This window comes from Dicentrarchus labrax, unplaced genomic scaffold (genome assembly GCF_905237075.1).
Source record: "Dicentrarchus labrax unplaced genomic scaffold, dlabrax2021, whole genome shotgun sequence".
NCBI classification, from domain to species: Eukaryota; Metazoa; Chordata; class Actinopteri; family Moronidae; genus Dicentrarchus; species Dicentrarchus labrax.
In genome coordinates this window covers 7,084,530-7,096,503 of record NW_026136721.1, presented here as the reverse complement: position 1 = coordinate 7,096,503, position 11,974 = coordinate 7,084,530, and the positions used below count along the sequence as shown (strand labels likewise).

The following is an 11,974-nucleotide window of genomic DNA, read 5'->3' as shown; positions in this document are numbered from 1 at the left end:
TTCACTATCTACTCCCCTGCATCCCCTGTGGTTGGCTTGTCATTATGGCAGTTAGCATGTTAGCACTATATATAGTTGAGGGGAGTTTCTCCCCTTCACTGTGAAGCTCTTGGGTGTAAATCCCCTTTCATTATTATTATTATTGTTACTGTTGTTGTTGTTGTTGTTGTTGTTGAATGTTGTTTGAAACTTCTTTACATAATTCATTGGAGCGGTTCTGCATTGTGACAGTTTAAAAAAGTCAAATGAATCATTGGAAAACAAATGGCTCATATTGGTTAGGTTTTCTTCTCAGCATTTACATCTATAGTATTACTATTATTTTAATATTGCATTGAATTGGTATTTTGTAATATGAGTTTACTTTGTCACTTAGAGACTGTATCTCTGTAAGCCCTGTCTTAACCTAAATGAGCTAACTTTAGCTAATTTCTCAGATGACACAGGGAAAAAAGGTCTTTGCTCACAAAGCATAATGGTCAGATGCTTAGATGCGACTCAATGGAGGGATTGGTTAGTATGATGATATGACTTAGTAAGAATGATAATTGCTAATTGTTAGCCTTCAAATATCTACCTTTGTACTAATCCTTTTCAACATATGTAGTCATACTTACTGTACAGTAATATTTGAAGTGGCTTTACAGAGCTTTATAGTGAGTTCCAGCACACTGGTTAGCTATCTGGCCCACAACTCTACTGTTCTGTTTCACATTATATTTCTATAGTTTCAAGGCTCTTTTCAATTCAATTCAATTTTATTTGTATAGCCCCAATTCATAACAGAAGTTATCTCAGGACACTTTTCAAATAGAGCAGGTCTAGACCGAACTCTTTATAACATTATTTACAGAGACCCAACAGCACCACCATGAGCAAGACCTTGGCGACGAGGGCAAGGAAAAACTGCCTGTTAAAAGGCAGAAACCTAGGACAGATCCTTCGGCTCTAGGTGGGTGGTCGTCTGTCTCAACCAGTTGCGGTGAGAGAGAGAGAGAGAGAGAGAGAGAGAGAGAACCGAGGTAATGACAGAAGGACAGAGACAAAGGTGCACAGCAACAACAGTAGCAAGAACTACACTAATAGTAGTGACTGATGTTGATGATGATGATGAACATGAAGAAGATGATGATGACAACGACGACAACAGCGTGAATGTGTGCAGGAAGAGAGAAAGAGGAAGAGAGGAGCTCAGTGCATCATGGGCAATCCCCGGATAGTCTAGTCTATCTTCTCTTTCACCTTATATGCAAGGACTTCCTGGTACAGTAAATGGTAAATAGGTTACTATGGGGAACTATATCTTATCTCAGATATTTTCTCTTTCCTTCACTGAGTCATCCTCATTACACTCATCAATTAAGATATTTTCCTTCCTTCTTTGTGTCAGTTCAGGATTCATACATGTGGAAGATTGCTAAATGAGTGGGTGAGATCAGTTGGGGATGGTGAGCAAGTGGTGATGCATATTATGCTTCTACTATATTTTAGGTATTTACATACTTTTGAGATGGTTGAAGTTGCATTATACTGGCTGCTATATTAAAGGGTAAATACAAACCACAATTCAGTAACAGAGCAGGGGCTAGAGAAGAAATAAATAACATCAAACTCGCTCAATGGTAGAATGTTGTGGTATTTCAGACTGGACGTGCTGCGATGATAGCTCAGTTCACAACGACAAAACACACAGATCACTTTGGTCTTGTCAATGGAACCATTTGGCAACTTTTTAAAAGTAAACTTTCCATTCAGAATATTAGTGGCATCCATTTCGGCGTCTCGCGCTCGCCATCCACTCAAAACGTAACGTCTACTACTCTTAAACAAGTGTGTGCGGCGTGCCTGTTGTTTTGTTTCCGGTCTAGCTAGATCCGGTGTGGTGTTGTAGTTTTTCTAACGTTACTAGTTGTTGCAACTACAAAGTGTGCTAGGCCAAAAAGAACGTTAATCTTGTGATAAAAAAATTTACGCCGTTAAAATGGGTTTGCGTTAACACCGTTAATAACATGTTTAACTGACAGCACTAATATTTACAGATATGATATAAAAGCTAGTGCTTTTATTCTACCCTATCAGATTCTTCATGGTTATGTGTAACATTACTGAACTGACACCTCTGTGGTCTTAATTTATGTCTCCTTTTTTATAAGTTAAGTTATAGCCAGTTCTCCTGCACATTCATTACGATTCCAGGAGATTTGAGAGTTCTTCATTCCAGTTTAGACAGCATGGAACATCTCCTGGAAAATTCCACCGCTTTTTTGACCCATATGTTTGATTGAGGATTTTTTTTAACCACCTTGGTGAGAAGTAATAGGGAAGTAATTTGTTTTCCTGTAACACAGCTCACTACTATAACGCAGGAGGCAAAGTCCAACAAGTTGTATTGTGAACATGAAGGAGGGGACTCAGTGTGGTTCAGTATATAAAGAGCACAGAGCCTATGGTCATCACTGACTTACCTGAAGAACACTTCACATTTACTGACAGCTGCCTCTCTCTGTAAGTCTTAATGCTTCAATGTCCTTTTTTGGTGCTAGTATCTTTTTCTTACATTTGTCTGTTCAATGCTTCCATTTGCAGATCTGTGAGCATCCTTCCCTCCAGACGTTCCTTAGCTTTCATCATGAAGACTCTACTGATCCTCTCTATTATCCTCTGTGCTGCTCTGTCCGTAAGGGCTGCAACAGGTGAGACAGAATAATAACAGATTCAAATGCTTGTACACATTTATGACAGCTGTCAAACGTAGATGATATATTGAAACATATTTAGGACAGAGATAAATTAATCATTGCTGAAATGTCCCAGACAACATTATCAGTCAATCCAGGATCTTGCAGGGTATATGGCCTGAAATGCCTGATTTCACAGCAGCCCTTAAAAACAATGTGAGGCATGTTATGTGATGTTTTTGGGAATCTTTTGCATTGAAACTGCAGTAGGAAATTGCAAAAATAGTTGCAATTTATATATATAATTCATTACAAATTGAAGAAGGCAACTTGTTCCTGTGAGAATAGAACTTCTGAAGGTTCTAATTAAAAACAAAGTAATTAAATAAAAAATTATAACAACATGTGCTTTATTTCTAAATCGAGAAGTGCACCTAAACTATTTTTAAAAACCCTCTTGGATTAGCTGGAAAATGCCTCACCACAAAGCTGAAAACGGGCTGTTTTTCCACATGAAACTGCAATGATTGGTCAAATGTGCAGAAAAGTTGTGGCGATTAGACAAAGGTTGTGTAGAATTCACAGAATTGGTTTGATTTGAGTAAATTGTTGCAGACATTGCAACTTCCTGGAGTGGCTGATTATTGGTTCGAGCTAAAGGATGGTGAAGAGATCACCTTAGTTCTACTGTACATCCAAACCTAGTTAATTAATTCCTTTAAATGAGCAATATGTAGTAATATTGCTACTCCTTAACAAAGTTTCTTAGAAAGGTATTGCTAATGCTGCCATTTAGGGATTCTTACAAGCTGCACAGTACACCTACATGAGAACAACAAATTATACCTTTAAAGTGTTATAAATTCATCTTTCTGTTCAGTTATGTCTAAGAGAAAATAATACTGTACTTCCTCACACAAGTCAGTCTATCTCACACAGAGAACATATTAAAGAGTTAAGCTTACAGATCTTATGTCGGGTTTTCCAGAGGTGGATGTTGACACTACTGTTTCTGACCAAGCAGCTGCTCTACCTCAAGGTAAGAAAATCACAGAATGCACCTTCACAGTAACACAAGAGGCTGCTGCAGCAGGAAACTCAAGCAAATTCATATCCTAAGATAGTGAATAAATTCCCTAAAAATGTATAAAATGAGAAAAAAGATACATTTTGGTATTTATTTTAATTACTGGTATTGTGTTTTTCCCATTGTTCTAGCTCGTTTCCAGTTTTGCCTTGATGGTTGGCTCCATTTCCGTGGTAAATGCTACTACTTACACAACAACCCTGACACCTGGACAAATGCTGAGGTGATAACATAGTATTCATTGTAATGAAATAAAACATTTGGAGCTTCTTAGCATTATTTGAATACAGTATATCATTTTTGTCCTCTTGCCTCGCCCTGCAGAGGTACTGTGGTAACTACGGTGGCAGCCTGGCCTCAGTCCACAACATATGGGAGTATAATTTCCTCCAGGGTACGGTCAAGAACGGCGGGCACACTTTTGCCTGGATCGGAGGTTACTTCTTCCAGGTTTGTTCAAGCACTAAAACGACCAGATTTGAGAAAACCTGTGGTTATAATATGTAGTAACACAGTTATCACTCACTTGAATCCCACACTCAAACATGTATCCCACACTTACCTATGACTCAAATGTAAATCAACAACAAGACGTAATATAATATAAGGTGCTTTTATAGGGTGCTTTAAACTAAAAGTGTACATGCAGAGACACTTAAATAAAATGTGAATGAATGGGACTGTAACGATGATCTCCTTCAGGATGACTGGAGATGGGAAGACGGCTCATTGTTTGACTATCACAACTGGGAAACAGCGGCCTCCAGTGACCATTACCAGTGCCTACAGCTCAACTCTCAAGGTAAGAATAGAAAACCCACACAGTAATTTGCTGGTTAAAATAGCAAAAAACATTTGAGCGTACAGTACAGCACCAAACAAGACCATCAGGACCACAGGCCTATTTATACCATTAAAGTTCCCCATAAAGTCAGAATTGATCATCACATATGCTATACATCAGTATGTGGTTCAACAATTACATGGTATTTTTCTGGATGTTCTTAAAGCTGCAGTAGGTAACCTTTATAGAAAATAACTGTTTGTCATATTTGCTGAACAAAAACCACCAATCGGACACTTTGCGGAGCCTAAGAATGAGAGTCAACATTCAACTATCTTCAAGCCACCAACCCAAAGTATCTTTCCATCTTTCTCGGCTCTGATTGGTTGTTTTTGTTCAGGCCTGGTGCATTATTGTAAATGGATTGGACATTAGGAGCACTAGCAGGAGCCAGAGGAACCTGATTTTTTCATGTCTAATCTGTCAGGATATAGTGAAAGTTTTAGAAAATAAGTTATTTTTTATAAAAAATGACCTACTGCAGCTTTGATGATGTTTTACAGTTTGGTTTATGACTCATCCTGCATTTGGGGGCATACGCTAATTTTGCATACACTGTTGCTCTTACGACATTAGTGTTTCTGAGGGCCAATGTGTTACGTACATCAATGGCCGAGCCTCACTAATTACTGTATACAAGCACAACTTTATAACTTTATACAGTGATTTTGGTGAAACTAGATCATAGTTTATGGAGGTTTAGCTTTGGTTTAGCTACTGTAAATGCCAATCAATACCTGCTACAAGTCCCTCCATAGCTGCCTGATGAGGTAGCTCTGTTTTCTGTTTCATGGGGACTTTCAACTTGATTGATGTCATTTTTTGCCATAGGGTAACTGATAAAATGATAATAATGTTTTTACAGGGTCAAAAGGCTGGTCCAATCATGGCTGCAGCATGCCCTTCCCATTCGTCTGTCAGGTGAAGCCAGATTGCTAGTCATGATTCTACAGATAATTCTGAAGCTGCTGTTTGTTCATAAGAAGACTACATGTTGCCGTCATACTTACACATGTTGGACCAAAATCATGCATATGTAGCACAAATCTCAGCACAACTAAATTCAAATATGAAGTATTTTTTTGTTTCGTTGTTTTGTTCACAGTAGCAGATATATATAAATATTTTTTAGAAAAGTAACCTACTGCAGCTTTAACTGCCTAAAGAATGTAATATATTGGATCTATTCTAAAACAACAACAAATTAAATAAAATAATTGAAAAAAATAATAAAAACTTGTCCTTATTTTTGGAAAAAATATAGACTTGAACAGACTGCATGTGTTGCCCAAATTTTAATTTGTCATCATACTAGACTGAATACTCAGCTTTGGTGATTTAGTTATTTTTAAGTCCACAGTTAGGTGTGAGTTTAGTACAATTATGTTGCTTTTCATTTATTTTGAACAGACAGCAATGTAAGTGTCAAAGACAGAAATATCCTGTTGCTGAGGGCTGAGGGTCCGTGTTTGTTTTGGTTTTTGGTTTTTCCTTTCAGAAACGGTAAAAAAAAACAGGTATTGATTTTCGTTTTAAAAACAAAAATTAAAAGAAATACAAGGCGTTTCTTTCATGGTCAAAGGGAGAGAAAAAAAATGATCGATCATTTCTATTTCATATAACAAAAATAAAATCACAAAAACAGAAAGAAAAACCTTCATATCGAACCGGATGTGCATCGGCGGTCGGGAGAGAAACAGAGACAGAACGGTCAATCCAGCCGGAGTCCGATCCCGTGTCAAATCAGCCGCACTTAAATTAGAGTGACAAGTATTCCACATTATGGTAAATGCGGAGACGCCGTATTACCCGGTTTCAAAATAAAGGTATTAGACCGTAAGCATAATTAAAATATGTTACATTAAAGTGTGGCCCATGAATAAAAAACACTTATATCAAGTATCTACCACCAGTAAAATACCAAAATAAAAGTCCATATTGACCCAATATTTCATATATTTGAGCACTAAAAACACTTGCTCAATAATTCCGGCAGGAGATATATTGACTCACACATCAAGACTACAAGTATACTAATATCAAGCATTTCGTACCAATGTGGAGATAAAAAAACCCATATTTATACTCCAGATTCCATATTTTCTATATTTGGTCAAATATCAGTCCGGCATAAATAGAGGCTTTATTTAGCATTCCCACACGGGAAATAATATTTTTTAAATTCCCATCCCTTGACCAGAAGAAAAACGCCTTATTTCAATTTAATTTTGTATTTAAAACAAAACAAATAACCACCTTTCAGTTTTTAATACCCGTTTCGAAAGGAAAATCAAACCAAAACAACACGGACCCGAGGTAGCATTTTGCCCACTGGGAACTTTGATATACTATATGTATGAACACTGAACAAACATCTTTCCAAAAGGCAATAGGTCACAATAGGCTATAAAGCTGAAAAGCATCTCTTATGCCAGACCTCTTCAAGTGGTGGCCTGTCTTTTTAAAGCACCAGTGTATAGGATTTGGTGGCATCTAGCAATAAAGATGAAACCATCTGAACACTGGTAATCTTCCTTGGTGTGTAGGAGAAACTACAGTGGCTGCAAAATGTATGAAAAGCCCTGTTTTGATAAAAACAGCTCATTCTAAGGTAAGTTACTTACCCTGAGAACTATATTCACTGGCAACGTTCACTTACGGTATGCAACAGTCTCTTCTCAATAATCTATCATCTATTATATATTCTTAGATTCAGCAAGTTGTTAACAATTAGTTTCCTGACGTCGTCCTCACTTGTTCCTTGGTACTTTTCACCAAGGACACAGCAAACAAGCCAATCAGATCCCATAAAAATACATAGGCTAACGTGGGTTCCACCTGTTGCAAGATGACAGAGGCAGTGTGTGAACTATAATATGGGTTTCGGGGGAGCTCACTCTATTTTAGGGAATAGCAGGGATACAATGCACAGACTGAACGGGACAAAGAAAGTTAAAGGGAGTGAAGTTTAGGATATTCAATCGCCACCCTTGGATTATGATGGCAATAATCTTTATTAAAGTGTAGTAGTGATGAATCACCCTTATGCATGAGTCATACATCAGTAACAGTCAACTTTACACATTATCCATGATGATGAAGATACAGAAAAATAGAAATGCATGACAATATAGCATATTGTGAGTATTTTAGAGACCCCCCAAAATTTCACAAATAATGTTTTCAGGGGAGCTCAGCTCAGCTCCATTGCCATCAGTGTGTGAGTGTGTGTGAATGAAAGGCTAGTTGCAAAGTGTTTTGTCTGTTAAGGTAGAAAAGTTCTATATAAGTGCAGTCCATTTAGCATTTAGCATCCATGCAGGTAACATTTGCTATGGTAAATGGTAAATGGACCTGTACAGTGCCTTTCACACACATTCACACAGTGATGGCAAAGCCCATCGAACAGAAACTAACGCATTCATACACATTCACACACCTGCAATTTGGGGAGCAATTTGAGGTTCAGTATCTTGCTCAAGGATACTTCGACAGGTGGCAGGAGGAGCCAGGGAATGAACCAACAACCGTCCGATTAGGGGACGATCCGGTCTGCCTTTGCATTTATTATGTATTTTAATTTCTAATACAATGTTTTCCAAAGTAAATAAAGAAATCACAACTGGTTCGGTGGCCTCTTTACAGAGCTGATTTTGCTGTATTTTGTTTCACATGTGGACTGATACATTCAAAAATGTCTTATAATACATACAACTCTTGTGATTCTAAATGCTAAACTCATAGCATTCTTTTATTTATTTATTTTACATACTTTTATTGCCTTTAATTGATAGTGAGAGTTGAAGAGTGACAGGAAATGGGAGAGAGAGAGGGAGTGACACGCAGCAAAGGGCCCCAGGTCAGATTCTAACCTGGTCTGCTGCAGCAAGGATTCAGCCTTGGTACATGGGGCTCCAGCTCTACCAGGTGAGCTATCCTGGTGACCTCCAAGGACTATGATTAAGATCAGCACACACAACTAACCCTGTTGTCAGGGTTAGCAGGTGTCAGTCCTCTTCATGTCTGAATTTAACAGAATCCTATAACAACTTTAATCCCTCTGAAATTGATAATCTTGTTGATAGTGCTGCAGGCTCACTACGAAGAACATTAGACTCTATCGCTCCTATAAAAAGGAAATTATTAAAACATAGGAGACTAGCACCTTGGTATAACCACCAAACCCGCCAGTTAAAACAAATAGCTAGGAAATCTGAAAGGAAATGGCGCACTTCCAAATTATCAGAATATCGCTCAAATTGGCATGATAATCTTAAAACTTATAGAAAGGCCCTCCGTAATGCCAGAGGAGCCTATTACTCAGCACTAATAGAAGAAAATAAGAATAACCCTAGGTTCCTCTTCAGCACTGTAGCCAGGCTGACAGAGAGTCACAGCTCTATTGAGCCACATATCCCCATAAACTTAAGTAGCAACGACTTCATGAGCTTCTTCTATAATAAAATTATTACTATTAGAGAGAAAATTAATCACCAACTGCCATCAACAGTTATCAGTGGCTCTCCAAGTTCAGGGACTTTTGCTAATGTAAACTTAGATATATATTTAGACAGTTTTTTATTTTTTTTTTTTTTTTTTTTTTTTTTTTTTTTTTTTTTTTTTTTTTTTTATATTCCCCCCCCCCCCTTAAAGTTGTGACTTTCTACATAACAATAGTTTATTTGAGGATTTTCAGTCAGGATTTAGAGTTTATCACAGCACAGAGACAGCTCTGGTTAAAGTTAATAATGACCTTCTGATTGCTTCTGACAATGGACTTGTCTCTGTACTTGTATTATTAGATCTTAGTGCTGCATTTGACACCATTGACCATAATATTCTTTTAGAGAGACTTGAGCATCAAATTGGCATTAAAGGAACCATACTAAGCTGGTTTAAGTCATATTTATCAGATCGTTCGCAGTTTGTACATGTTAACGATGAATCTTCAATAAATACTACAATTAGTCATGGAGTTCCACAAGGTTCTGTACTTGGACCAATACTATTCACTATATATATGCTCCCTTTAGGCAACATTATTAGGAATCACTCCATTAACTTTCACTGTTATGCAGATGATACGCAGTTATATCTATCAATCAAGCCCGATGAAATTAATCAATTATCTAAATTACAAACATGTCTTAAGGACATAAAATCCTGGATGACCTGCAATTTTCTGATGTTAAACTCAGAAAAAAACGAAAGTCTTGTTCTTGGCCCCAAAAACCTTAGAGACTCACTGTCTAAAGATATAGTTACTCTAGATGGCATTAACTTGGCCTCTAGCACCACTGTCAGGAATCTTGGAGTTATCTTTGATCAGGATTTGTCTTTTAACTCCCACATGAAGCAGACCTCTAGGACTGCTTTCTTTCATTTAAAAATTAGACACATCCTATCACAGACAGATGCAGAAAAACTAATCCATGCATTTGTTACTTCAAGGCTGGATTACTGCAACTCTTTATTATCAGGTTGCCCCAATAAGTCCATTAAAACGCTCCAATTAATTCAGAACGCTGCAGCACGAGTACTGACAGGAACTAGAAAAAGAGATCACATCTCTACTGTACTAGCTTCTCTGCACTGGCTCCCTGTAAAATATAGAATAGAATTTAAAATCCTCCTCCTCACCTATAAAGCTCTTCATGGTCAGGCCTCTTCATATCTTAAAGAACTCACAGTACCCTATTACCCCTCTAGAACACTATGTTCTCTGAATGCTGGGCTACTTGTGGTTCCTATAGTCTCTAAAAGTAGAACAGGAGCCAGAGCCTTCAGTTACCAAGCTCCTCTCCTGTGGAACCAGCTTCCAGTTGTGGTTCGGGAGGCAGACACCCTCACCACATTTAAGAAAAGGCTTAAGACATTCCTCTTTGATAAAGCTTATAGTTAGGGCTGGATCAGGTGAGTCCTGAACCATCCCTTAGTTATGCTGCTATAGGCCTAGACTATCGGGGGATTTCCCATGGTGCACTGAGCTCCTCTCTTCCTCTCTCTTTCTGCACTCATTCATGTCCCATTAATGCATGTTACTAACTTCACTTCTTCCCCAGAGTTCTTGTGCTTTCTCGTCTCGCAGGTTCTTATCGATCCTGGTGAAGCCTCCTGCCATGGTCCTGCTAGATTGCCATTGCCAATACTGTTGTTGCTGTGCACCTGTCTGTCTCTCTCTCTCTCTTTCACCCCAACTGGTCGAGACAGACGACCACCCACCTAGAGCCGAAGGATCTGTCCTAGGTTTCTGCCTTTTAACAGGCAGTTTTTCCTTGCCCTTGTCGCCAAGTGCTTGCTCATGGTGGTACTGTTGGGTCTCTGTAAATAATGTTTTAAAGAGTTTGGTCTAGACCTGCTCTATTTGAAAAGTGTCCTGAGATAACTTCTGTTATGAATTGGCGCTATGCAAATAAAATTGAATTGAATTGAATTCATGCAGATAGACGGCCATGTAGTACTGCAGGCCTGATTGGACCAGCCCCCTGCAAGAGAAAATGTTCATTCATCAACACTACATGAGGTAAATTTTAACTGTAATCATTAATCATCGTTCAGCTAGCTGAATGTAACCAAAGTTGCAGTGACAGATGGCAATGTGCTCTTACCAGCGACTCTAAGGTAGACGCATGGGTAGCTGCTGGCAGAATTCACTGTACTCCAGTACGTGTAGCTGAAGGAGCTCTGGTCCACCCACCTCCAGCCCTGGACACAAGACACAGCAAGTCTAACAAGCAGCAGACTTCGACTGGAGATTTCTGTCCACAATTTTCATATTTTTATGCTGATGCAGCCTATCTAGGATGGTGATTCATCTGTTATAGTGGCTTTTATAAAATATGTATGAGGGTCTAATAACCTGGAAGTAGAATCCTCCCATCCAGGAGATGGTGTATCCTGCTCTCCTGGTGAGCTCCTGGAGGAAACTGTAATCAAACTGATCATGGACTGAAGCCAAAAAAACTCCAGCTTCATGTTCTGCCTTACCTCTCAGGTAAACGTGAGGTGAAGTTCAGGTATCAGGTGAGTAATGCAGTGATGAAGAGGAGGCTGTCTTGCTCTTTATATACATACACCTGAAGCACAGCTCGTGCAGCATGTGAATGACTGAACTTTGACCATTGACTGGAGTGGAAACGTGAGTGTGTTTGTGTTCCAATGAGGGCCAATAAGGAAACAGTGACATAAGTCTGCCATATTGACCAGCACTGTTTCTAGAGTAGCCCAGAACAGCCAAACCAAACACTGGCTATAGATAGGACCATTGGCAGTTTGGCAACTTCACTGCCAGACACCACTAAATCTTACACATTGGTCCTTTAAGAGCAATTGAAATTCCATTTCCTGGTCAATGCAGGAAGAGAA

General features: G+C 38.6%; 1 protein-coding gene and 1 long non-coding RNA gene across 2 annotated transcripts; one reads left to right on the top strand and one right to left on the bottom strand.

The window, feature by feature from the left end:
* The first annotated feature begins 2,430 nt into the window (after positions 1–2,430).
* On the top strand, positions 2,431–5,686 carry LOC127355373 (ladderlectin-like). The gene is made up of 7 exons (XM_051386188.1): positions 2,431–2,505; positions 2,587–2,693; positions 3,667–3,717; positions 3,897–3,988; positions 4,090–4,215; positions 4,468–4,567; positions 5,475–5,686. Exons 1-7 carry the CDS (start codon positions 2,447–2,449, stop codon positions 5,546–5,548), a joined length of 609 nt encoding a protein of 202 aa, XP_051242148.1. The 5' UTR covers positions 2,431–2,446; the 3' UTR covers positions 5,549–5,686.
* A 5,359-nt stretch (positions 5,687–11,045) lies between these two features.
* LOC127355382 (uncharacterized) lies at positions 11,046–11,570 on the bottom strand. The gene is made up of 3 exons (XR_007881737.1): positions 11,469–11,570; positions 11,218–11,314; positions 11,046–11,094 (listed from the first exon to the last, which is right to left on the bottom strand). It is a non-coding gene; the product is annotated as an uncharacterized LOC127355382 (long non-coding RNA).
* Between the last annotated feature and the right edge of the window lie 404 nt (positions 11,571–11,974).